We start from the raw sequence: 27840 nt of genomic DNA, 5'->3' as shown, positions 1-27840 counted from the left end.
TATAAATGTTGCTTCTTGTTTGGTTTGGGGGTTCTTAATGCAAAATATCCAAGTTAGAATGGGGCACCTAACCTTCCAACCTATTCTCCTGCAAGTTAGTCCTCCTATCTCCAGAGTTGCGACAATGAAGCCAATGAGATGCACTGAGTAAAGGCTACTCATTAAGTACAGGAAACCAGGATTGGGCCTATGGTTTGCAACCGATTACAATCACAGGACATTGCTGCATATTTGACTATATCTATTGAGTGTAGAGTTACACATTTAATGCACTTTTGCTAAACAAATTCTTCCACGGTATTTTTATATCTCTTGAGTTCTATTTAACAAGACCTCCCAGGAACTGCTGAGACTGGATCCCTTGCCCTGCTCCCTCTCCCACATTCTCTTGAAGGTTTCTGTGAAACATTTTCCTCAAAATAGACAACCGATGGCCCCTGACCTGCTGCTGTGCTTGAGCTTTGGTTGTACGGTAGCCCTCAAACCCACATGCCTATCAACTCAGTTTAGAAGGCCTGGTGATTATATCATAGGAGGCTTATTCCCTTTTGGAATGGATACCATAAACCTGACGGCACGATCAGAACCTACTTTAGTTACGTGTGAAAGGTAAGAAGAATGTTAGCTTCATTAGCACATGATAAATTTGATCACTTGGGCTGGGAAAAGAAAGGGGAAGAGAATAGTCCTTCTGATAGCAACTGTTAGTCTCACAGGATGATGTAAAAGGTGAGATGGAAACAAAGATTAGTTCTATGGTGCTGGAGCACTGGTGCACTGTACCATCACCAAGACAATTTCTGATTCTGAAACGGAAAATGTTTTTGTGTTTTCTTGATGCTACTATGCATTAAAACTTCAGCTGGAGCCAATCCCATTTTGATAAAAGCTTTTAGTGACACTGGCTTCCTTAGTGTTTTGAATCTAACGTACTTACACAAAGGTGTAAATGCTGCCTTTGCTTTCAGATGGAATGAGAAATATGCACTGCACTCTGCAGGCAGATGAAGTATATTGAGATAGTGCTATAGCCTTTTACACTGTAAAAAGACATTGAATACTGTGCACAAGGCAAAGGAGGAGACAAAATTCACCCGGTTTGCATGCTTGCTGGTGCTTAAAGAGTTAAGATCAGTATTTCATCATCAGTTATACCAAGGTGGTTCATATCATCATATCATTAACCACTTAGATCTGTATGTGAAGAGAATAAAAAAGACATGCCAGTGTTCTACCTTGTTCTTTGGCAGCAACAAAGCACAGAAATAAGGACCCTCCCTCTGAAAAGCATGGTCTAAAATCTTTCCACCTTTGCATGCCACAAGGCTGTACCACGTGGCAGGGAATATGCCTAGCACATTGAACTATACAGTGGAGGAAAAGCTCAGGGAGGGGGATCTTTGGCTAGCTCACCTGAATTAGCATGGACAGCACTTTGGGAACCACTGGCTTCATGGCTGAAGTACACAAAGCCAAGAGCAGAAGGTCGACTGAGTTCTGACGCTTCCAGACATCCTCTGATCTAAACATACTGGTTTCTATATGTCTCCGTTTCTTCTCCTGTGAAGCACAGAGGATACATTTGCTGATAGTCAAGATTAAGTAGTTTTGAGAGATGCTCAGGGCCCCTCCAATCAAAATAAAAAGGCTATAGATACAGTGATGCTCTGCTGATAGTGCCATGCACATCTGGCTTGCCAGCAAACAGGATGCTAAAATTTCAAAGATCATGCAATAAGCTGGTCACCATTATAACAGCACTGACAGACCAGGCTTCACATAATTCCTTGTCTCCTCTTATTGCAGGTTATTTGTAGATGGGTTAATATGGGCACTTGGGATGAAATTTGCCATTGATCAGATCAACAATTCCACTTCACTTCTCCCAGGAGTAAAGCTGGGCTATGACATATATGACACCTGCTTTGAGCCAGTTGTGGCCTTACAGCCCAGTTTACTATTTCTGACCCAAAACGGCACAACAAGCATCGGAGTCCTGTGCAACTACACTGACTACCAGCCTCGTGTGACTGCTGTGATTGGACCACATAAGTCAGATCTCTGCCTGGTGACCGCCAAACTGTTCAGCTATTTCTTGATCCCACAGGTAGAGAAACTCTCTGGAAATGAAAACTCCTTTTTGATGGAGGGAAGGGTTTGGATCAACAACAGTGAAAGGAAAGATGGCCTATGCTCTAGGTCTTTGACCTAGGACTGTTACAAGCATAGATTCCAGTCTTTCCTCTGCCACACATTTCCTCTGTGATCTTGAGTAAGTCACTGAACCTCCCTCCTGGAACACACTTTAGTGTCTAACTTCCCAGAGAGGGGGTGGGTAACTCAGGCGGCTCTGTGATTCAGTATTCCATGTAAAATGGGAATATCAGAGCTCCCTGTGTAAAACAGGCAGGCTCCAGTGAAAATATATCTGTGACTGGAAGTTCTCAGTTATCACAGTAGAGAGCGCTGTAATGGTCAGGTAAACGTAGCCCTGAACCAGGATATTAATGAATCTGGAGCAGGTCACACTTTGTAGCAAGTAGCTATTTAAGATTCTCATTAATGATAAGGGCTGGTGCTGTGATGATGGACAAAAAAAGGCTGTGAAAGGAGACAGCTATATGTGGCAATGCTACTGGGAGCAGGTGAAAGGCGACAGTTTATAGTCCTCTCAGTAAATACAGCCTCGATGGATCTATCCCCTTAGACGAGGTCACCTTCCTTCCTGCTGTCCTAACCCAGCACCTTTGAAAATCTAGTGTAGCAAGACTGAGCAAAAGCGGAACATGATCTGGACTGTGAATGCTTCCTTCAACTTTACTCTCTGCTTCTCTTTCTCTTTCACTTTCCAACTTGCAGGTCAGCTATGGAGCCAGTAGTGAAAAACTCAGCAACAAGGAGTTGTACCCATCCTTTTACCGAACTGTTCCCAGTGATAAGAACTTGGTGGAAGCTGTGGTCCTGCTGCTGAACAAATTTGGATGGAACTGGATTGCCACCATTGGAAGTGATGATGAATATGGCCGAGGAGCCCAGGGACTCTTCTTAAGCACAGCCAGAAACCACAGCATCTGCATTGCCTATGAAGGGCTAATTCCTACAGACCTGGCAGATCCCAAAGCCAAAAGTCAACTGGAAGAGACCATTCAGTTAATTAACAAGACCAAAGTCAACATCATTGTCCTTTTTGCCTTTAGTCAGCCAGCCCAGGCCCTGCTGGAACACAGCATCAGGATGGGACTGAGCAAGAAAGTCTGGATTGGCACTGAAGCCTGGGTGTTGTCTGATATAACTACCTCCATCCCAAACATTCAGAGCATAGGGACAGTCTTAGGCTTTATTATGAAAGCAGGCACAGTCCATGGCTTCCAGAAATATGTTTCTGACCTCTTTACCTCTGTTCAGCAGGACAGCTATTGCCAGGAGTCTACAGAATTCAGCCATCTCATGAATTCTGACATACTGGGCACACATTGCAAACAGTGTGACCGCATCTCACTGCATGATATCTCATCCATGCTAAGCTACTCACAGATACAACCAGTGTACATTGCAGTTTACAGTGTGGCCTCTGCACTGCACAGAGCCCTGGGGTGCACCCATGAAGAGTGTCCCAAAGCAACCATCAGATCTTGGCAGGTAAGCAAAGGTCAGGAGGATCAACAGCAATTTTTCAATCAATCTACGCATCAGAACTGCACACAGCCAGATAGGGAGGGGGTGACTCCCCCGCCCTGGAGTGCAAATTGCATTGGTAGTGAATGATACAACCTCAACAACTCCCCCAGTAATTCATCTCTTGCATGAGCACACTGCACTTTCTCTGCTTCTGGTGAGGGCTGAATCCCCCTCTCCCCTCCCCAAGGCTACGTCCTGGCTCCCACTAACTGGACTTGGCATAACAGATAGAACAGCTGATAATACAGACAGAAGCCTGATGGCTGCAATCTTAGCCTGTATAAGGGGACAACTGATTTCAGCCAGAAATTAGCTTCCTGCACTATCACCCTCCAACCAAGCACATCAGCTCTACCAATATCTGTTGTTAATTGTCTGACTCCATTTTCTCCTCAGCTGCTGAACTTCATGAATACCCTCCCATTCGAGGTGAATGGCCAAAGTTTTAGATTTGACCAATCCCATGGCACAAACACGGGCTACAAGCTTATATTCTGGCACTGGAAAAATTGTACCCTTACGTATCTGCCTGTAGGTGACTACGAAGAGTCCCTGTACATCAATGAGTCCCAGATTCAGTTTCACATGGCAGATAAAAAGGTAAAGAGGGTGGGAAAAGCAAGAACAATCACAGGAATGAAGTAACAAACTTTTTGCTGCTTTATCAGGGCTATTCATAAGGAGCTATTAGCCTATATGCTACTTCTTCAAGACCTGCACTGGACCCAGTTCTTGTTCCCCTGCAAACGTGTAATTCATCTCCATAGTTCAAAATCAGAAACAGATATTGCCAGCACTGTGTAGACTCAGACACAGGTGAAGAGCTGTAATCCTAACCCAGCACAATTTCCTCTAATCTGTTTGTGGATAAGATACTTCTGCTTAAAGTGCCTTAGCCGACATTCATTATCCCTTTTGTTTAGGAGCCTACATCTGAATGCTTCAGACAATGCAAACCAGGACAAATCAGACGAATAAAAGGATTCCACCTCTGCTGCTATGATTGTACAGACTGTCCAGAAAACACCTTCTGGAGCATTAAAGGTGAGGTCTGTGAAATTCAACGAGCTTAACTGTCCCTATTCTGGTTAAGGCCACACAGGTTCACAGAGCTGCTAGTGACCGGCTCTGGGCTCTTCCTCAAAGAGACACTGCTGGGACAGTTTTTTGCTCCATTATGTTCTGCTGTGTCGTCTTGCTCTACAGGACTTCAATAGGAAACTTTCTCTGTTGATTCCAAAGAAAAAAATACAGATGCTGCCCTTATGTATTATCTCAGGCAGAGGTGGGAGAGAAGGGTGTGATGAAATTCTGGGGTCAGTGGTAGAAGATAAGAGTATAATAAAATTCTGGGGTCTTTTGGAAGCTGGTAATCCTTCTTGGTGAAGGGAAACTGAGCCAAGAAATATGTAGATCCTTTTGTGGGGAGGATGGAGGAGAGGAGAGAAGGCTGAAATGTCACAAGCTTTGGAGACCCAATACATTTGGGAAGGGGGGGGAAGTGGGCAAAGTAGGACCCAAATCAGCTGCCCAATCCAAGACTGTGATTATTCCTCAAGAACTGCCTGCAGCAGGGCAGCAGTACTCCAGTGGAAGGAGGTCATCACCTTCTCACTGCTACTTTGCAGAGAGCTCGACCTGCATTCCCTGCCTAGAGCACCAGTGGTCCCCTGTCCGGAGCACACAATGTTATGACCGCAGCGAAAGATATCTCTTTTGGAATGAGACACTCACCATTGGCTTGCTGATGCTGATGTCCATCATCATATTCCTGACTTGTCTGACAGCGGTGCTCTTTTTAAAAAATCTTGAGACACCCCTTGTGCAGGCTTCTGGAGGCAAACTGAGCCTCTTTGCCTTGTTCACGCTCATACTGTTGTGTCTCAGCTCCTGTCTCTACATAGGGAAGCCCAGTAACAACCTTTGTATGATGCAGCAGATAGTCTATGCCCTGTGCCTCAATGCTTGTTTCTCCACCTTCTTCGTCAAGTCCCTTGAGATCACCCTTGTAACAGAGTTTCCCTGGTGTGCCCCCACTTTCTTGCACTGGGTGACTCAGAGGAGAGCCTGGCTTCTTGTTACCTTGTGCCTCTTCACTGAGTGCTTGTTCTGTTTCTGCTATCTTCACCTGGGCCCTGACTACATGGTGCGTGATTACAAGTCACTGCCTACTGAAGTTCTGCTTGTGTGTAACACAGAGTCCTGGCTTGCTTTTGCCCTGATGCACGGCTACAATGGCTGCTTAGCCTTTGTCTGTTTCCTATGCACATTCATGGTAGAGACTTCTGGTAAGAAGTACAATATTGCCAGGGGGATCACATTTGCCATCCTAATCTATTTCATCATCTGGATTTTCTTCATTGCCATTTTTGCCACACTGAAGACAGTCCTCAGGTCTGTTACTCAGATTGCTACTATTCTGACATTCAGTCTGGGTATCTTGGGGACCTACTACATCCCTAAATGTTACATCATCTTGTTTAAGCCTGATTTGAACATGGTGGATTATTTCCAGAATTCCATCAAAGAGGGGCCAGAAGAAGACTCTCAATAAATGGACAATAAACCAGACCCATTGTCGGCTGCTCTTCAGTAGTAGCTGGCTGTATTTTAACGAGATGGTTCTGTTTATGACACCATAAGCCATGGTCCAGACGAGATCACCATATAAAGTACAGATGTATCCAGTAGGCTGAGCACTAGGAGTAGAATCTTTTAAGCTGCAAAAGCATAGAACTCTACTCTCTAAGTTCATGTAAAATGCTCCCAGCAAAGCAGTAACCATCCTCTGTGTAGCCAATCATGTTTCATAATCCACAAGAAGCCAAAAGCATTTCAGGTTCAGTTGGTTGCAGGCAACCTACAGTACGGATGATTTATATGAATCTCTTATCTGCCAGACTGAGCTGAAAGCCTCACCTGGACCACTTTCCTGTCAAGACTGCTTGTGTTTCCCATTTCTGATTAACTAAATAACTACTTCTTCTGAGATATATCCATGAATCCTTTCCTAGGCCTGGTAAGAATGTGCAAGTGTGTTCAACAGCACAGAAATAATCATTAGAAGAACAGATGGGAATTATCTGAAAAGGTTTAAGATTATAGACCACAAATAGAAATATCTGTCGTCACCTATTGTTACTGAGTATCTATCTAGATAAGATCCTCTATAAAGCCCTTCTCAGAGTGAGCAATATCAGAAAAATGCTTATCCCATGCAGGTCTCTCTTCCTGTTAGATACAGGAAGCAGCTGAGGAGTGGGAGGTAGTGGATTTATAGACAGAAGTAAAGGGCTCACACGCTGCTCTGTTACTATAATTTGTATGCATCTATGTGTATTTCTGCACTGGCTTTATTAAAAATAGAGTTAATGACGTTCTACAGCTCTGAGTCCCCTTTCTGACTGTTACAGCCAGTGCAAACTTTTCACCATGTAAACCTCTAGGTGATGCAATTGTCTGGTTCTAATGGCCACGAGGATCCTTAAGATGACCCCTTCCCCATTGTCCCTATAAGATTTATTTGTAAGATTCCACAATGGGAGTCTCTGGGTTTCCCTCTCTTATACTTAAAGAGTGACTCTGACTTCTCAGTATGGCACCAGGTGAGTTTTGCACATCTTTGAAGTTTACAGGAAAACTGAAAGGTATATAATGAAGGTAAGAACATAGGTAAAGAGTACACATGTGAACTGAAGTATGAGGAAAGAACCGAGATTATATCAAGAAGTACAGATTATTTTGACTCCTAAATAACATAAAAGATTGAAAGATTAATTAAAGCTGCTGGTGACAACCTTTCCTCTTCTAGTTCACAACATCACCAGTATTCTGCTGCAGCATATTAACAGAGAACTAGTCCTTACATATTGTTGAATGATAAGACAAAATTTTTGAAATGCGGTTTTAATGTCATTATTGTGAAACAAAAAGCTAAATCTTCCAGTGCCAATGTTTAAATTTCAGTTAACTAACATTTTCCATGGAAAAATGTTCCACTAGAATTTTCTTGACTACTTTCTCACAAAATGCATAGAAATCATTCTGAGATGTAAAGGGAGCTGTATGCATGACATGAAGAGTATATTACCCATTCAAATGTCAGTTCACTCATTTGTGTTTCATTAACATGAATTTGCAAAGAACATGGAAATGAAGATAAGATGCATGGAAATGAAGTGCAAACCATACTATCCAAGGTCATAGCAAAATGTTCCTCCTCTCTCAAAATACATGCAAAGATCACCAGAAACACTTCTTCCCATTCGGACAATCTGCAGAGGGGATAAAATAAGCCAAACAATTTGAGTAAGAACAAGTATCTCTAACTTGCATTTAGATTTGTAAAATGGCCCCTGTTCATTGAACAGCAGAGGAGCTTTTATGTCCAAAAAGGCTAGCAGTTTGCTCCATTGAACATCTAATTTACAAAGAACTGTAACAGTGATCGTTTCAGAAAGGATGACAAATACTTGTTAAAAAAAAAAAAAAAAAGAGAGACTAGCCCCCTCACAGAAGCCCCTTGCTAATCTTTACAAGTTAATATCTAGTTTATCTTATTAATATGAAGGTTTGGATATCAGTTACAGAAAAAATGAAGATCCTCTATAGTGCTGAGTGGGGGGTTTCATTGGAAGGTATGGGTCGAACCCTCTGTAAATCTCACAAGCTCTTTACCATTAGAGAATACTGCATATCAAGACTTCTACAAGCCTATTATTGTCTGTGCAAAAGTCATCTTTGATTAGCAGTCTACCTGCTTTTACCATCCATCCAGGTTCCCTTCACTATTAGCCACAGCCACACCCTCTAGTCAGGACTTTCTGCACAGCTGAATTTCTGGAGTAAAACCAGAGTAAACTGGAGTAAAACAGCTCTCCAGAAATACCTTTCTATTTCCTGGAAATAGAAGTGGCTTTTCCTCCAGGCACTGGATGTCCCTCTTTGCTTGAAAGTGCCAGGAATCAGTTAGGGCCTCAAGGCTACTAAAGCCAGGGTAGAGAGTCACAGTTATAATCCACAGCAGGTGCTTTCCCCAATATAGCTGTAACTGATATTCTCTGGCTAGGCTGTGTGTGACAACAAGCACCACTGATAGCACAGCACATATTGCCTGAGTACTTCCCCCAAAACTCTAAGACCATCCATGTTTCTGCCTCACTCTCCAGCTCAGCTCACACCTCCACCCTAGTGTGCCACCTCACACATGAATGAGGGAAAACTTATCTGGCCACCAGCTGAACGCTGTTAACACTCAGGGGACTACCAATTGCTGCCAGCTGGACTGCTGGTGGCCAGCATGTGACTGACAGCTAACAGTGGTAGCACTGTTTAACACAGAAGTTTACTCTACATACCCTTTATTAGCTGCTACTTGGTAAAGAGTTACTTCTAGTATCACTGGGGCAAAAGGCTTGAACCTATTTTTGCCAATAGCAAAATCTCATTTAACTTAAATGAAAGCAAGTATTGAACCACATTGAAAGCAACCAAATATGCTATGAACTGAGGAGCTTTGCAGGTGAAGACACATTTCCATTGAACTGTGTAAGCTGTTACAGAAACAATCTCAGGTTTGTCTTTATTTGCTATCCACTGACTTGGGCATTTGCACTTGAGGTAGTTTGTTCTTCCAATTGACTTACATGTCAATTTTGTCATTCCTACTGATCAGACAGATGGCAGCCTGGATGGGTTGCACAGCTATTAAACCCCATCCCAAAGGGTTGCCTCTCTAGCACATACACGCTATCTGGTTTTGAGCCCAATAACAGATAAGTAACAGTTAACATCAGGACAGCAACTGCCTTCTGGTGAGCTGCAGCACTACACCAGTCAGAGTCTGAAACTACATCTGCTACCTAGCAAGTTCTTTTCTCAGATCAGGGGAGAAGAGGAAACATAACAGATGTAAATGGATTTCTTCCTCTTTCAGGCTGGGGGACAAATAGGAAAGGTCCATTCTTCCCTAGGACTGTCCCCAAACACCCTGCCAAGGAGCCTTGCAGCACATTCAGAACCTTGGACAGTTGCTGCACTGACAGGTAGGCGCTCTGGGTGCCAGGGTGAAGGTAGGGGCTGCCCCAACAGCTCCTCTTGGAGGCCAGGCTTAGTCTTTGCATGAGAATTAGCCTATATCCTATGATGGAAAGCATGAGACATCTTTGGAATTCTCTGTGAGGTACCTGTCTCTCTTCCTGTCCCCTGGTAAAAGTATTTTGCTTTTCACAAAGATCATCCATTTCTGTCTGCAAAGTGCTTTGCTGTTCAGAACTGTTCCTAAAACATCCTGATATGAAACAGCAGGTAGTGCTTTTGAGTTCTGTAGGCACATGAGATCAGAGTTCTTTGAAACAGAGCATGTTAAAACTTCACAGTGAAGCTGCAGCAGAACACAATGGGAGAGGGGAATGAGTTGCTCTGTTGGAAGGACAAAAAGCTAACAGGTCTGACGAAGTAAGCTATTGTGACCAACCAATAAACCCCCACAATGGCATAAGACTCAGGGGAGAGAGACAAGGGCAATGTGCCCATGAAGCTCAGAAATAATGTAAGGTGTGACTGACCACAGCTGTTGCTTATACTTATATACCCCTTATACTGGGTTCCAGAAACCAGGAATGTCTAAAATGCCAGCGATTATCCTGTATTCAATTCATCATTCTTGGCTGCAGTGAGGGGCCTAACATGGTATGTAGGAACAGACAGAAAGTTTCATAATTGTCTCTCCTCCATCCCAACACACCCACCCCATTTTATTTCTTCTCTTGTCTTTTCAGTCTCTTGCGTCAACATGATCAAAGGACAATGATCCAGGACAGAAGAGGCTAAGTGTTGCTACCAGTATGAGAATTGTTCTGCTGGCTACTTTTAGAATGCAGGTGGTGGTGAAATAACACTACTGTACTTCACCATAAGTATATTTAGGGATCACAAAGCACTCAACAGCTTCACAACACTTCTGTGCAAAAGCTGCTGCTGTTTTGCTTTACCCAAGTCCACATTTTCTAGGTCTTTCAAAGTAGTTGCTGTGACTTATTTGAACTAACCTAATGAAGTTGCATACACAGGTGTTAAAAGTTGATGAACTGGGCCTCAGTTCATCAAAAGCAAAGGACATAACTTGATCCACACTTTTTAACCAATGCCATCATACTGATCCTTTCACAAACCTGGCAAAGGTACAATTGGAATCTAATGCAATAGTTAAAAAACTGATTTCATGTTACTGAAATAGAGCAACTAACCAAAAACAAGTATTTTCTTTCTTAAAGAAATATTTTAGTAAAGGCTTTTCAGAGTATTTTTTACATCCATTAAATAATATTATTCTACACTCATTTTGTCATAAATTGTGTCAGTGTAAAGTGGCCAACCATGAAGACTGAAAAGGGAACAACTTCCATATTACTTCACATTTCTACCAGACAATAGAAAGTAAATATCCAGGAGTAAAACATCACTAAGTTTTTTTCTGCTTTTTTCCCCACCCACTTGACAAGCAGCTATATTGCTCTTTTATTCGTCATGTTACACTTAAAGGTTTTACAGCTATCCATTGAGTGGATAAAAAGGTGTTTGGTGCATCACCAAAATAGCCATCCTAGATTTCTGTGGCTACCTGCATACAAAATTCTCCTAGAATACTCGAGGAAAGCGTGAAACATTTGACAAAAGTACTCCTCAGTGTCATTAAAGATAGCAAAATCTAACCTGAAGCCTGAGAGTCCTTGTCTCTGGAGATGGTTGCAAGTCTTCACAAGCATATAGTTGCACCCGAGAACCCCAGCAGTATTCCTCACTTCAGTGCTGTGATTTCATAACATAGCAGCAGTAAATTATTTTTGATCAGCCTTCCAGAATAGAGAAGGAAAACCAAATTCACCTCCGTTGCTCCTCTTTCTGACCAAGCTATAGGCATGATAGACTTTTTTTTTTTTTTTGGGGGGGGGGGGGGGAATAGCTGATTAGAACATTCAGCCAGTTCCTGTCACCTGCAGGCAATTCATGCTGGGTCAGCTGAAGTCCATCAAGCCCTGGGATACAATGCTAAGCATAGGCTGCAAGGGTATGTCCAAAATTCAGATCTCTATCATAGCCACCTAACTGGGAAAAGGCTGGCTAGACCATTTTGCTCCCTGTAAGGCACCCTATGCAAACATGGTTTTAAAGGGAGAATATGGGAAGCTCTTCAAGACTTTGTCTCACAGTCTTTTATATACATTCCTGCAGAACTGTGCCATTTATAATGGGTGCCTCCATAATGATTACTACTTTGTCTCTCCCCCTTCTGCTTGATCTCTACCAGCTAAAAAGAGGGAATCTGCCCCATCAGGCTGTGGATGTTCTCGTTACATGAACCACTCAGACCTTACAAGAAGGCTGAGTACCCTTATCTTGCATAGTAAATTCACTGTGGTTTAAGGCTTACCAGTTAGTCTGCAAAGTGGCATCCTAATGATCCTAGCTTGTCTCTGGTGGAGTTTTTGCAGAGTCCAGAACAAAAGGAATATTCACGCGAACCAGCTGAATACACTGATGGGTTCTACCAGCAGTTTCATCTCCTGGGTCTGCAGGCATGAAAACTTGTTCCAGCTGATATCTTTGTAATATGATGTGTCTTACAGCTGTCTTTTATTTCCACAAAATTTCTTCAGCCTTCCCTGTGTACCTACTCCTGTCAAACATGGTGTCTGTGAGAGGGAGAAGCCTGGTAATTAAGAGGTGGGGGAAATTCAAGGAGAAAGCACAATTTCTACACCAATATATTAGTTGTTAGATCAAAACTACAGCACTTCTCATAAATGGCAGGGTCTAGTGCTTCCAGTCAGATGTCATTAAGTTGCATGGGAGAGTCAGGTCTCAGCATTTCTCTTTCATCCATGACCCAGTTTAGTTGTGAACATTTACAGGGCTCCTGTCATATTTTCATCTGCCAGCACTTCTGAAGTACCATTAAAACACAGATCTCCCAGTTTCCTAGCCTTAGTTCCTGAACAATCTTCTCCTGAAGACATAACTTCCTTGTGGGCAGGGGAACAACAAAAAAAAAAGAGAGTAAGATTTAAGCAATACTGAATAAAAGATAACGTAGTAGTGCAAATAACTGAAGACACACATTGCAGTTATCACATAAAATTAAAAGCTTTTTAGTGTTTAAAATAGCATTTACACATAAGCAGCTATATATTAACTATATAGACACTTGGGTTTTAATACAATATCTACAAAAAAAGAATTCAATTATGCAATAGACATTTAACAGGAACAGTGCAGTCCATGCTAGTAAGAGGTCACTCTTTGAGTAGAACCAATTCTAGAATAGGTGATAGTCTGGGTTTTCATTATTTAAAATCATGTAACATTTTTCCTCTACTGTACATAAAATTCTTTACAGGTATTTCTAATCACTGATTAGAATTAATAATTTTAAGTCAATCTCATTACAATCCAGTTAAATGCAAAACAAAAACAATTACATCAACTCACGAGCTGTCAGTTTTAAGACGGAACTGCCCATTCAAATAGAACAAAAATAATATCAAAAGTCAATGCCTGTACATCATTGCTTGCCATCCAATATACCTTTGGATAAAGTGTCTAGGGGACTGTAACCTTTGAAAAGTTATTTACTTTGAAAAGTAAATTTACTAATGGGAGGTCAAAGACAACAGCAGTGCTTTTAAGACTATTTGCTGAAAAACATGCACCTCAGAAATTTAATACATCAGGTGAGTGCGTTACCCCCACATTCGGACAGGAGGTGTCATCCCAAACTGTTTATTTTGCACATTTATTTCTATGATCTTCCAAACATACCTGTTAGTCCCTGTTAAAAGATGTGGGCAGGTATGCCTGAAGACTGAGCCCAGCTGCAGAGCACAGGCAGATGCTGAAGGTCTCATTTGCAGAATTATAAAAACGTCCACTATTTAGGACTCCTGTTGTGAAGTTGTCTAATGCCTTGTATAGCAAACCCATTACTTCTCATTGTAATTGTGGGGGTAGATCTTACATTCTAGAGCCCAGCCAGTGCCAGTTACTCGACATTAAAATAAGAGCTATATTTCAGGCCCTGATATAAGAAACAGACAGTTTTGCAGGACTCCAGCCTTTAAATCCTTTTCCACGTGGCACATTACTTCCTACTGTAAGTAACTTCATTGACTTCAGTGGCACTTCTCTCTGCAGGGAGTACTTCACCCAATAGTAGGGACTTGCACAGTTAAGCCCCAAGGCCCCCATATTACAAAGACAAATGCGCATGCACTGAAAGGCAAGGATGGGATTTGGGAAATCTCCTGTCTTCATTCACTTCTGAAAATAAAGAGATAGCAATGTTTCAGACTTAGCTTTCCATTCACTCAAACCAGTCCCTCCACTGGAGCTCATCTGTGCGCTACAAGAGGGAAGGAAAAATAAGCCTTTTGGTTCACACACAATGGCCATTATGTATTGCACTGTTCACAGAATGGGCATTTACATTCTATTGCTCTTCGTAAATAGCAGGCTCTACATGCTGTACAGTATTAGCCAACCATTAGCACATCTGTCAGTACATTCAGAGCACTTAATATTTTGCCTGAAATAGATGCCTGATCTTGGATGAAGCCTGTTCAGGTCGGACATGGATTTCTAAGCCCACAGACAGAGGTGGATTTAGCAGCCTGATTTCCTCTGCAAACACTTTCCCACACTTATGTTATGGACTGTCAGCCTCATTTCAGAGTTACCCACACACATGGAAGGATATAATACAGTCATTTCAACATAGCAGCAAACACCAACAAGACACAGAACAGTTTCTGCCAACAGCACATCACACACACACGCACGCACAAAAGCAAGCATGTATACTGCAACTCTTCAAAAGATGTGAGACAATTAAACATGTTGGCTTCCTGGGTGCTCAGCCCCCAGCCTTTACCCCTTTAGAAATACCTTATTAAAATGACAGTCTTTTCCTTCTGTCCTATAAGTTCTGCCTTAAGACAAAGTAGGACAGAAAAATCATAATAAGTAAGAGATCAGAAAAGTTAAAATTGATTTAAAAGTAGAACCACTACTGATTGTCAGTAAAGTCACAGACTCCGTAACAGTGTCTTTGGAGACACAGGAGACAAAGGATTTTACCTGATTTATTTCATTATTTTAAACGTCAATCTTTCCAAATGGTTTATTGAATCTGGTTAGTGTCTTTGCTATGTTTCTGGGGGAAGAAGAAAAGGAGAAGAAAGAATACTGTTGCACAGTCAAGCTTTAGATAGTGTCAATCTTCTGAACAAATCATCGCCAAGTTTGCAATCTATGCTAGCCCAGCAGATGGATTATAAGGAAAGTACCACTGTCTGAAATGTGATATAGCTTTTGGAGGGATTTTTGGTGAACAAGTAATCCAAAAACACTCAGCTGGTTTAGAAGCTCAGTAATTTGGGTACCTCATCTGAGTGGCACAATTTCCTAAATGCCTAAATTCCTTTCGAAAATGAGACTTAGGCCTCCAAGTAACACAAACATTTGAAAATGTTACTCTGAGTTTTGTAAAAGGGATATCTGCTTATATACACACAAATCTGTAAAAAGAATAGAAAAAGTAGCAAAACATAACAAACAACATACAAAACGGACAGTTTGAGAAGTATTTTTTCAAGATGACAAAGTAACGTGAAACTACATGTATACGGTAGGAAAGAGGTACTTTTCTGACATTCATATTGGATATTCAAACTATCCATAAAGCACAGAACATGACAGAAAGAAGCTTCTTATTGGGGAAGGAAAGGCTTATATACAGTAAAGACTGATTTTAATGCACCTGTCCTAAAACCTGTCAGAAATAGGTATCTCACAAAGGAGGATTTAACTGAGGCACGGTCCCATTGTCAAATGCCACTAAGTGACTGCAGATTAACATATTATTTCCTATTAGATGAGCCTCCATAACTGGGTGTGGGTGTGCTCCTAACACGCCCTCATTCAGATACTTTTTCAAAGCTTCTTAAGCTTCAGTAAAGGTTCCTGAACACATTTTATCAAGTGCCCATAGCCTCAGAGACAAAAATATGCAGCAGTGAAATCTTGGGGATATGCAACACAGTGGTTTCCTAAGCCAAAGTTTCCCAGCAGGAGCATGATTTTTAGCATAGGTCTTGCTCTGTCAGGTATAAAGATTCAATCATTGTACCACTTCTGGACTGTTCTCAAAACACCCTCTTGCCTCTCTGCTAACAGCTAGCCCCCATCTATGTTCAACGCATGTCCACTTGGGTAACAGGGCAATTGGGATTAGCCACCTCCAGGTTTCTATTTCAGTGCAGAGATGAAGCTGGGAAAAAGAGAAAGATTCTGTTCAGAAATGAAGAATGGAAAGAGGTGATCAAAACTAATACCCATGTCCCAATGGGAAGGTTTCACCTACCTCTCTGCTAGAATGGGATATATACTCCCTTTAAAAGGGAAGAGCTGCAGCTACACTAACAGAATGAGGTAGCAGCAATTGTCCTATTTCTGTGGAAACAACTTTTAAAACTAGTATGCAAGTGTGTGCTACAACCAGAAAAAATGGACACATCTGTCAGCAGGGATATGACTGAAATGCCCAGGAACAGACTGCAGCGACAAAGTCACCATTATGATACTAAATGAAATAACATTACGAGTTCTGTACAATGAACACAGACAGTAGCAAGATTTCACCGCTCCTTTGATAGGATAATATCTTAAAAAATAAAATAAAAATAAAATTGATTTATACTCCCTAGTCAGCAGAGGAAGGCAGTCAGAGCTTTGTCTTCTGCTGGGAACTGGTTTGAGCCTGATCCTTTCCAAGCACATGTTGTCCGTACACTTTCAGATGCCGTATCTGCTTAGAGCACTGACTGACAAGAAACATCACTGCAGGGAAGTATCAAAGATACTAGCCAACAGTCATTTTTTTCTTGCAAGAGAAAAAGGGTGGGGAATGAATAAAGGTGCTACTATGCATTATGGGAAATTTGGAAGTTATGTAAAATATTAGTCCTTGCATCAGCCCAAAAGACACACTAATTGCACTGAAAGTAGGTGCCACAATTACCAAAGACCATTAAGTTGTGAATATACACAAGCCAATCACAATCCGAAACAAGAAGGGAAGAAAGAAAAACAAAAGGGTAAAGAAAAAGATGCTGATATATCAATTTGCTGATATTTAACAATCCCAGTAGATTTTTTTGCTTATCTTTCTTGTTTTTTGTGTTTTTTTGTTTTGTTTTGTTGGTTTTTCTGCAACACACAATTGCAAACCAGGAAGGTGTGACATGCAAGACAGCCAAGTTTCTTCTGCTAAGTGTTCAACAACACCCAAATCCCACCCTCACAAAAAAAGAGCCCACCCCAGCCCTCCCCCCAAGCAGAGTCTGAAGGCACTTCCTCTCACATGATGTCAACAAAGAATTCACAAGGGTTGCCCATAGCCTTCTGGAAGGACTGCCGGCTCCCTGTCAGCTCTGGAGGAACAGAGCTCAGTTCCCTCACGGGGGGCCCTCCAGGAGGTCCACTTGTCCCGTAGACTTTGGAAGCCAGCTTGGGGAGATTGTAGAGGGGTGGGACACCTGGAGGTCCATACGAGTGATGGCTGTGGTGGCTTCTCTCGCTCTGGGTGGCAGAGACGTGACTCCGGTGGCTGAGCTGGCTGACAGGCCTTTCCCGACGCGCTATGCTGGCGCCACCCCCACTGCGGGCAGTGTGGTCAGACTCGCTGCCACTGCCAGCCGACTTGCGGTCCTTCTCTCTGCCAAGAGCTCTCCTGCTGTTCTCACTGTTGCTTCGGTTCGAGCCGCTGCTTTTGCTTCCTACAGCCCATAAGTGAAAGGGATACACAGAAAAGCAGAATTATCTCAATTCCATTTCTGCCTCCACATCAACTTCTACCAAAACCCACAGATCCAGATGTGAACACAATGATGGTAAAATCAGGCCTCAGCATGCTATTGATGGTGTATGGGATTTAGCAGGAACAATCAGTAGAAGAAAGCTGACAAATTTGTGCCATGCACGGGTCCACATATACACCTCCAGAGCCTCCACAGTGAAAGCAAGAGCTAGTTCAGAACTATTGGCTGAAAACCATCTGTTCATATGTCTCCTCAATGACTGGAGAGAGGGGAGGAACAAAAATTGAAGGTAGCGGCAGATATTTGTTTTCTGACTCACAAGCAAACAAGGCTTAACCTAATTTTAACTGTCTCAGTCTTTGCTGCCTTCTGTTGGCATATGCTTTTCAAAAGGAAACCCATTTGACTTCTCCTGTGTCATTCTTGGTCACACTGGGCATACTTATTCAGGGCCAAATCACACTGAGATTAAAAGATGTCCTAGATGTCCTTTTGCTGGCCTCAGAGGGGTCAAGGCAGATTCTTTGAAAAAATAAAAACAACCAAACCTCATCACTGCACTGCTTTGTTGTTGGGGAATTCTTCAAAAAACAGTTATTTGTTGAATTGCTCTGTGACAAATCAGTAAATACAATTATCTAGAAGATTTTAAAATATAATTGCCTCTGTTAGGAACATCCTGCATATTTAAATCAATTTGGAAGGATAAATGATTGCCACTGGTATGTAAGCTGAGCTGTTGCTACATACAAGCTTCACTAAACTTTGGAACTGTTTTTAAATGAAAATTAGGAGGTCATGCTCTGTTATCATGAAAGATAAGATAGGATAGAGATAAAATAGGAGACACTTCCAAGTTTTTTTTGTTTTTTTTTTAAGATCAGAATATCCAAAGTATTTGGAACTAAATAATATGACTTAAGCCAAAACCCTTAGTGCAAGATTGTCTTCCCAAAAAGGATCCCCAGTCAGCAGAACAGAGACACAGCTTTTCAGACAGAATGAACCAGTCACTGGGGTTATTGAAATAGGAAACAAGGAAGAAGGATTCTGAGTTGCTCCTTTCTTGAACTACAGATGATCGCTTCCCTCCACCTGCAAGGGCCTATGTTTAGAGCAGGCAAGACGACGAGACAGGAAAACCAGACTGACGTGGTGTGTATGCTGGAAAGCTCAGATTCTCCCGCAGAGTGTAGGAGAAGCTGGGGATATATGGAGAACAAAATACAGAATCACTGGGCTTGAAGTTAGTAATCTGAGCTTGGGACTCTGAAGTACTACTTGCTGATCGCAAACCCTATCAGCTCTTCTCTACTCTGGGAAGAACACTGTCTTGCTTTGTGCCTCAGCTTTTTTCCATCTGTAAATGAAGATATTAATATGCATTCAGCCACCTCCACCAACTGCTATGAGGATTCATTTAGATGAGCCTTTTGAAAAGGTAAAGTACTCTCTGAACTATTGTTTCAAATGTCTTATAACAGTCTAGTATAGACAAATAAGAAAGGATAAACTACTTGTTAGCAGGCTGATTGTTAGAGCCTTTGCTCTAGAGACAGCATATATGGAAAAACATAGAGAGCATCTCTGGCAAGCTATTAATTATTACTGACCTCTCCCCATCATCCACAAACTCTAACAAGAGTGACACAAACCTTGCTGTAGGGTTCTGTTCCCAAGAGGCAACTCTGCAAGCTCTCCAGTGCAGAACATTGGCTACAGCGGAAGAAGATTCCTGTATTTTTTTCCACCCTTCCTCAGCTAACATACCTCAGTCTTTATCTCATAAGGCATCCTGTTGCCTCCCACTCCAACTGTGCAAACCATCCCCAGGCATCACTCCTTGATGTAAGCTCCCCATACACAAGAATTCCTCACCAGTTCCATACCCTGTAGCTGAGCAAAGATCAGGCAGGGGAGAGACAAGACTGCACTGAGAGCACATATTACTGATCTTGAGAGGTTTTTCACACACCACCTCTGTAGGACTGAGACTGCCTTGTGGCAATCCATCATATTGCTATCCCAAATTGTAGTTTGTATGGAGTAGCAGCTCTAGCTGATCTGAAAAGACTCCAAGAGGTCAAGCGGTTAATATAGACTTCTTATCTTAGAAGAACCTTGCTTTCTGCAGCTGCACTCCAAGCTGATTGCATGGCAAAAAAAAAAAAAAAAAAAAAATCCACCAGTCTATCTAAAAATAATCAGCAGCATAGTCCTAGTCCTCTGGTCATGCTGAGAGGTTCACTCTCCCTGGCATGCTTTTAAATCCTGTCACAGAACAAACAACCAGAAAGCCCTTCTGAGCCTTGAGTTTAAAGACAATTTAATAACAGTGTCACCTCCTCGGCAGCTGGGGGCTGACCTGTCTTGAAGACACACAGCCCACCCTGAAGCTGAGGTCTGAATTACTATTAACTTGACACAACCATGGCAGTGCTTTTTGCTTCGAAGGCCAACTTTAAACCCAAGGATCATGAAATGGGTTTAAAGACTCTGCATTACACATGCCCAGAAAAGCTGCGCTCTGCACTGCCACAATGTATTATCAACCTTCACTCTGTTACCATTAGACATAAACACCATCCATTGTTCCACCCCCTAAAGCCACAGAGACTCTAGCTGCCTCAAAACTTCATTTCAAGGCAACAGAAGTTTTTATGTGAACCCTCCTGAACAAGGGCAGGAGCGCCTCCAGAGACATATGATCTAGTGGACAGAGCCTCTGAAGACCCTTCTGTCATTCCCATCTTGGCAACTGACATCCTGTGACCTTGAACAAATCCTTCTTCTGGACATCTATTTCCCATCCTACTTCTTTCATCACCTTAGACTGTAACCTGATAATCTCTAACAGACCTCTAACAGATCATCTATACAGTATGTGTCTAGCAGAGCAAGAATGTGACTTTGGTCTAAACACTATTGTAATCGAGATGATGTTTTGCAGAGGATCTGATCCCCACACCTGTGTCTTTCCCTCCAGCAAGCCTGACCAAGCCTTTTAAAACAACATAAACCCTGGGTGCCACAAACAGAGACAAATGGTATGTCTGAGATTAAATAAGCAGCAACCTACACTGGAACAGAACCTTCAGCAGAACCAAACCATCACATAAAACATAGCTAAATCTTCCTCTCCACCTGCCTTTTTCCCAGAACACATCTGGGTCTGCCTCTTGACCCATATCTTGGACCTTTGTCTGCAGTCATCAGGAAATAAGTTCCATTCATATCTAAAACATATGACTGAGTTATTTGGCTCTAGAGCAGTGCCCTCATCCACCCAGTGAATTCAGCTATGAACTAACACTGCACATAAGAGGCAGACCACAAGAAACCCAATTCTAACTCTCCACACCAAGATTTACCAGCACAGCCTTGCGGACCAGGATTCTTAATACCTGCCTGAGACCTATGGAGAACACAGAGGTGTTTTTCACTAAACCTGTAGTTGAAGGGCATCAGTAGACATATCCAATCCAGACAGATTCCATCAGACTATTAAATTAGGAGCTGGGATTTTTTTTTCTAAATGAAGGACAGTGAAGAAACTAGTGATGAGATTTTTCCCATCTGAGCTGACAATGAGGCAACTGATGCCACTCCCCTGGTGGCTACTGTAGCACAGTCACATAGAGGTCCAACAGCTCACTCTGCTAATGCCACGGTATTAAGACTACTGTGCACTGAGACAGGCTGAGCACCCAGGACAATTAAAAAGAAAAGAAAAGAAAAAATACAGCTAAACATTTGGGTCACAAGAGTCTAAATGATCATGCTGTGAATTCATTATTATTATGGAGGCATTTGAAGCTTACCAATCCCCTAGAGTCAGCCATTCCTTTATGAATCCTTCAGTCTAATGCTTGCTCAGAACAAAACAAGGGAATAACAGTTACAAAACAAGAAACAACACAGCAGTGTAGTTTCCAAAAGATGAACAAGGCAAGAGTTGAAATTCTTCAAAATTAAACACTCCTAAAGCCTTTCACAAGGCTTTCTTAGCTGGTAACACAGGTTGCATGGATAAAATTCCGTACCTTTCCTATTCCAGCAGCAGTGGTCTACTGCCCACAGAACCAGCTGCCAAAGAAGCAAAATCCTCCCCAACAAAATCAGCCTGCAGTTCTAAACTCTGGACACCACTGTGAGCTCCCTCATGGAGGGTTCGTATTTTGAGATAAGGTGGGAAGTAGCAGTGCTAAAATCTTATGAAAAAGTTCCTGTTATGAAATTCTTTTGCCCAAATTTGCAAAATCTAACTGGTTGCAGTAAATGTGAATAAGCTACACCCAAGTTATTGGATGTTTATCATAACAGCACAGAGAATCCTCACCTTTTCTTTACTGGCAGCATTTTCAAAAGCAAAATTCCATTCAGAAATGATTAAAAAGAGTGGGGCATTGTCTGGACAGCCATAAAACAGACCATTTTTGTTTACTAAATTTTAAAAATGAATCATAAAATGATCCTAGAGCAGGAAAGGAGGAGGTCAGGTTTTTAATCCATGCAGTATTACCTTTTTTTCCCCCTAACATATATTAAAAAAAAAGGCTCTCCTCCCTGTGAGCAGTATTTCAGCCCTGTAAACCATCAGCCTGGTTGCCTCATACTTGTCTCACACAAGTGAGGAGGGTGATTTTCTGTTCACACTGTGTATTTAAGTGAAAGCCAAGAGCACTTTGGTTCTAATCCCTGTTCCATCAGCAACCAACAGCCTGATTTCCAGTGATATCAAGTGACTGTAGCCTCCACTGATGGCAATGGCTCTGACCTCTAAAAAAGAGGCAATACTAGTATTTACACATCTGTTTTACAGGGCTAAGAATCGAGTCATTAATGTTGGCCTGACCAGCATTATTTAAGCACTAGTTTTCTGTATGGTGCTGCTGAGTAGGAAAGGTACAGATGCCCAAGCTATCCTGGATACAACAGAGCTTGGCTCTAGTTCTCCACTGGCATTCTGTATGGAATACAAAACACCAGCATAACTAAAAACAGTATGTAGCACTGACTTAGTTAAAATGCCACTGGCAGTTTCAATACAGAGCTGAAAGGCTAACTCCTTCACATATACAAACAGTTTTGATTAAGTGCAGTCACACTAAATCCAAGCAGATAGCATACAAAACCACAAGACAGGAGCACAGACAATACTAGGAAGCTCAAGCAAATGGCCAGGGATAATGGCAATTGTAGAAATATATGCCAGATTAACTAGCTTACCTTCACTTTGCTGGCTCCCCGCACTGCCACTACCATAGCTGAAGCCTGGGTCTTGGTATGCTGGTGGAAAACACGGAGGGGGCAGAGGATACTGATATGGGTATCCTTGGCCTAATGGCCAGGGAGCAGCAGGATGTGGAAGTGGGGCAAGCGTATCCTGATCCGAGGCTCCGCTAGAACCATTGTTAAGGTTCAGTGCAGCCATATCTGGAAAAGAAAGAAAAGGTGAAGATTGTGTTCTTCCCTAGCAGCTGACTCCTGAATATTAACAATGCCTGACATAGCACTTAGTATGCCTATGAGGGACTCAATCTCCAGAGTTCACTCAAAATATCACACATGGTAGGGCAGACATGAAAACTTACTATTGAGAGCCAAAGAACCTTTGCAGTATTTCTGTAAGTCAGGGAGGAATCATCCTCATTTTACAGGTTGGGAAGTGAGTGTGACTGACAAGTATGAAGACAGTGCCATCACCAAGAAATAAACTCTGCTTTCTTGAGCCCCAGTGCAATGTCGTATTTGATGAGTCCATCCTTCTTTTCCAGATGGTCTAATTGCTGGTCTAACAGGAAATGTCAACCACCTGTCATGAACTTCAAAATAGGGGCCCACTCTGAATGACCCGCTTGTGAAATCCTACAGGACCAGCACAGAACAGACAACACATACGCAGCTTTGCCCTTCACAGATGGGGAACTTACTGCCACAGAGGTCTCCAAAGACATAATAGCACTGCTCTGAGAAGGTGATTTTGTTCACAGTGTGCCTGAGGTAGCCATGTTTTAACATGCTGCTGGCATATTTTCTAGCCTCCCGTCGGTCTTTGAAGCCTTCCACATGTGTGTAAAGCCAGTCAACCACATCTGCTCCTAAAATGAGAATAGGAAGAGAAGACATGGAAGCATCCAAGTGATTTTTTTTTTTTTAATCTTCATGTTATCAAGTAGGCCAGCAGTACTACTGTGCTAGACACTGAACACAAATACAAATATGCAAATAAATGCTATTTAAATGCTTAAAATATGTCATTTTCACAATTCAGTTGATCAGCAGGTCATTCAGTCCGCTGCTAAACTGCAATAACTTTGCAGCAAAATAAGAGCTGCTTAACAATTCACATTACCACCAAACACTAAGAAAGCAAAGAATTACCTTGCACCCAGTTGAATACTACATTTAACGGTGACACCAAATATGTGCACAGAAAATTTTACTGTTAAGCTGTTCAATCCCCTCTGAGTTGCACTCATGCAAATGACTCGGGATTTACAGAACAGAAGTGGTAGGGAAAGTCACTTCCCTCAGAATGCAGATGTTAGATTGTCAAGAGACCTGGGTTCCAACCCTCCTCTACGCAAAAAGTGACTACAGCTTAGATTATTAGATGTTAGCACAGTTTCGGTCACAGGATAGTCTCGGATCAAAGGCAGACTACCTGTGGTAATTTGAAATATAATTAAAATGTTTTATTAAGGTTACACAGCTGTTTGGGACTGGAATTACAAGGACTGCTGCTCTTCTGAACTTAAGGCAGACAGCCAGAGCTACATGTAAGGTGAAGGAGCAGCTGTGTGTAGGTGTGGGAAATTTACACTGTGTTTGCCTGTCCAGGCTCAAACGAGCTATTGGTTCTTCCCTGTCACAATTAGATTTGTTCACAAATACCAAGTAAAGGGAATAAGAGGTGACAGGAAAAACAAAATGATTATATACAGTTTCTGCAGCCTATTTCTAAAAAGCCACCGGGTTTTCCCCCAGCATTCCTTTGATCTGCTTACCTATCACTGCATTGGAGATGGTAATTTTTAACCACATCCTGTCCCGGATTTCAAGGCCTGAGTCTGGTAGCTGCATAACCTTGACAATAGTAGCCATGTCGCTCTTCACAGTTAAGGGGGATTCTTCTAATTCTAAAAGGAAAAATGTTACATGCTTCTCTGAAATCAACCAACTCTGAAAAGAACTTCTCAGCTTATCTGGGTGAAGCTTTTCAAGACACAACTTTTCCAACAGATGCAAAACACAGACACAAAGGTTCCCAAGTGCATCTTCATCAATGGCATAAATTACAGCATTCATAATGATTCTTCAGAAATTGTGCTTAGTGCAACCAGTTTAGTCACTGAGATGCTGAGTCCCTACACATCTTGAGTTCACCAACCAGCTACAGATCAGCCCTGCACTGTTTCAATCCACACTACATTAAGATTTGCAAAAAAACAAAACAAAACAAAAAAAACCCAGAAGTTTTAAGTTTTTCATTTCAAATTGACATTAATAGCCCTTGTCCACCCAAAGATTCAATGTACTATAGGCAAAACTCTTTAGGGCAAGGTCTTTTGGCTTGTGCTTTAACTTTTGGGTTAATCGTCAGGAAAGATACCCATCTGCAGAAAGATAATGATCATGTCTATTCTTCCTTCAGCATGGATATCAATCCCCATTTGTTTTATTAAGACTTGGACAGGACCATAATTGGGGAGTACTGAAATTAGAAAAGAAAGCTTTCATCATATCAAGTTGAAGGCTAGTGGATTCCTTCAAAAAAAAAAAAAGAAAAAGAAAAAGAACCCCCCCCCCCCCCCCAAAAAAAAACTTACCAGGCTCTCAATGTTGCTAGTCTTATACAAGCCACCAAGTCATTTAACCTAGCAGAAACATTCCTTCCCCCCGCATCTTTCTTGCGGAAGACTTAGAAAAGCTATTCCCAAATGCCTCAGCAGCCATCACTGCTCCATTCATATTTCACACACCCTAATGGGCAGAGCTGACTCAGAGGCTTCATACTTTACTGATCAACTTTTATAATAAAGCCACAACAACAGGGCCCAGTTTCACCCTGCTGAACTGAAGTGCCTACCTTTGGAGTCTATTCATTTAAAAAAATCTTCTTCTACCATAGATGGAGGCAAACTGGCATCTAATACTGAAAGTCCAGGGGGTGAATCTGGGCCCAAGAGTCTACTAGCTTTCCTGTGCTGACTGCAGAATTCAGTTCAACCATCCTGTCTCTCCATAAGGACTATGTCTTTCAGATGCACCACCCAGTCCTCCTTCCTGTTCTCATCTTCTCACCCCTAGAAAATTTATATCCAGCATGTGTGTCCTCTGTTTACAATTCAGACCCACCTCCAGCAGGAACTCAGAACCCTCCTCCACTCCCTTCTCCCAGCTCCCCATATCACCCATTCTCTATGGGAACCAATTTTGCTCTGTTTCAGCAACTCAAGTTTTTGATAAAATGTGCAAGTATGAAACAATGAAAACTGAAAATGCTTCTTTCAGTACATGCACTGCTAATACACATTAAAATATCACATGCCATCTATGCATGAGGTTTCAATACCTTAAAGTCTGAATAGACAATAAAATTTTGCTTTCGCTTTAAGTTAGTTTGGTTAGTGGCAAAAAGCAACATTTGGGGAAAAAAAAATCAGAAATTGATTTAAATATGTGGGGAGCAATAAACTTCATTTTCTTGGAGACCTGTGGTCTGCATATAAAAAACAACAGTGGCCAAACGATCAGTAGGCTCTAGTTTGCTAGTTGCTATCCAAGTGTGATTCTCAAATGCATCTGAAATGCACCCACTTGGGGCTGAACCCTGTCAGTCAACTGTAAGCCTGACAACTTGACCATCTGTACAGGTATGTGAATACCTGAAGAACAGCACAGACAGTAACGCCTTTCTGAGGAACCAGATCTGCTGCAAAGCTCTTTCTCAGTGCTATAGTTATTCATTTTGAGTGGCACCTTTTCCCATTAGCAGCTCCTGGTAAGAAAAGAGGTATATGCTGCAGGAAAAGGAAGTCCCACCCAATGTAATACCACCTCTGGTTTGTATCCTCATTTGTGTGAGGAAGCACACATTTGCCCAGACACAAAGGCTCCAGCAAATTATGCAGTACTTCCAGGCTGAATTCTGTCAAGCAGAAATAGTTTGAAGTCGCAATCCAAACTCCTCTGAAGTCGATGCAAGAGCAAAAGAGAACTTTCCAACAATGCCAGCAGACTAACTTCCAAACAGCAGGGCTTTCAAGAAACACTGCAACACTTGAAGTTAATCTCCTGCAATGGGACAGTGCTACTGTGCAGAATGGGCTCCCACAGTAGACAAAGAAGGCCTGGAAAGATCTACTTAAAGCATATTAAACCAGCACGAGGGTTTTTACTCACTGAGACAGCAGCTTCAACACAGACATGCTTCTGTGACAGAACAGTCTCCCACATAAGCCAAAACACTGCTGGAGAACAAGATACTTTTTTCAGCAAAAACTACTATGAAAAATTCAGTCTGCCTTAGCTTGGGTAGTCCTGTGTTTGAAGGAACACACCTGAAAAAATAAAGAACTAATACAGGATAATCTCTACTGTGATGGTGATTTGTACGGCCCCAAAATCTCAGCTACTTTAATCACTAATGTGGATGCAACGGTGACTGTGCAAATGCTTCAGATGTCAGAACTTCAGTTTTGATCCAGAGGGTGGAGAGCAAAGGGAAGCTATTCAGATGGAAAGTAGAGTTATTCAGTCCATTTACATTATCCTGTCTTGCTATATAAACACAGTAAAGCAAAAGACATTCACAATACTTAAAACAAGAAACCCTGAAACAGACTTGCCCTTGTCTAACAGGACTCCATTAATTCACTGCCTCCACTTTTACAGCCAGATACTGTAGAACAGATATTTTATCTGCTTCAAATACCAGTGACTCTAGCCTCAAAGGAAGCGAAATGGTGAATCTTGCACTGGAACATGAAAGTTCAGAAAGCCCCATTCTGCATGCAGCTCTTTCTTCTTTGGGACGTAAATGCATGTTCTCTTCCTCTCTCTCTCTCTCTCTCTCCTCCTCCCTCCTCTTTCCCCCAACTTTGCCCTTCCTGGCAGAGAAGTTCACATGACAGGTGCTCTTTGTCCCCAGGGCCCTGAAGTGCTGTCTCCAGTGTTCAGTAGGGTTTACAGCACTGAACCGAGGGAAGAAGGATTAAACAAATGGTAGTAGAGGTGGCAATAAAGATCAGGGATACTCCTTGAGTTCTTGCATTCAGAAAAG

The 27840-nt window shown here is 42.1% G+C and overlaps 2 protein-coding genes across 5 annotated transcripts in view; one reads left to right on the top strand and one right to left on the bottom strand.

Moving 5' to 3' along the window:
• The first annotated feature begins 430 nt into the window (after window positions 1-430).
• Window positions 431-6232, top strand: TAS1R3 (taste 1 receptor member 3). Its single transcript, XM_013956058.2, has 6 exons — window positions 431-609; window positions 1807-2107; window positions 2860-3639; window positions 4075-4278; window positions 4602-4722; window positions 5307-6232. Exons 1-6 carry the CDS (start codon window positions 431-433, stop codon window positions 6230-6232), a joined length of 2511 nt encoding a protein of 836 aa, XP_013811512.2.
• Window positions 6233-12803: 6571 nt separating this feature from the next.
• DVL1 (dishevelled segment polarity protein 1) overlaps window positions 12804-27840 on the bottom strand; it is a 106485-nt gene continuing 91448 nt past the window's right edge. For 2 of the 4 annotated variants that reach the window (XM_067310854.1, XM_013956070.2), the window contains exons 12-16: window positions 24563-24694; window positions 23486-23653; window positions 22782-22988; window positions 17096-17510; window positions 13954-13995 (exon numbers count right to left, since the gene is read on the bottom strand). In XM_067310854.1, the coding sequence (XP_067166955.1) occupies window positions 13986-13995; window positions 17096-17510; window positions 22782-22988; window positions 23486-23653; window positions 24563-24694 (932 nt within the window). In that variant the 3' untranslated portion in view covers window positions 13954-13985. Of the gene's footprint in view, window positions 13996-17091; window positions 17511-22781; window positions 22989-23485; window positions 23654-24562; window positions 24695-27840 lie in introns of those variants that run through there. The other 2 variants (XM_067310853.1, XM_067310851.1) reach the window with 2 other exon arrangements.

This window comes from Apteryx mantelli, chromosome 26, assembly GCF_036417845.1.
Source record: "Apteryx mantelli isolate bAptMan1 chromosome 26, bAptMan1.hap1, whole genome shotgun sequence".
NCBI lineage: Eukaryota > Metazoa > Chordata > Aves > Apterygiformes > Apterygidae > Apteryx > Apteryx mantelli.
This window is presented reverse-complemented; position numbering and strand designations above follow the sequence as displayed.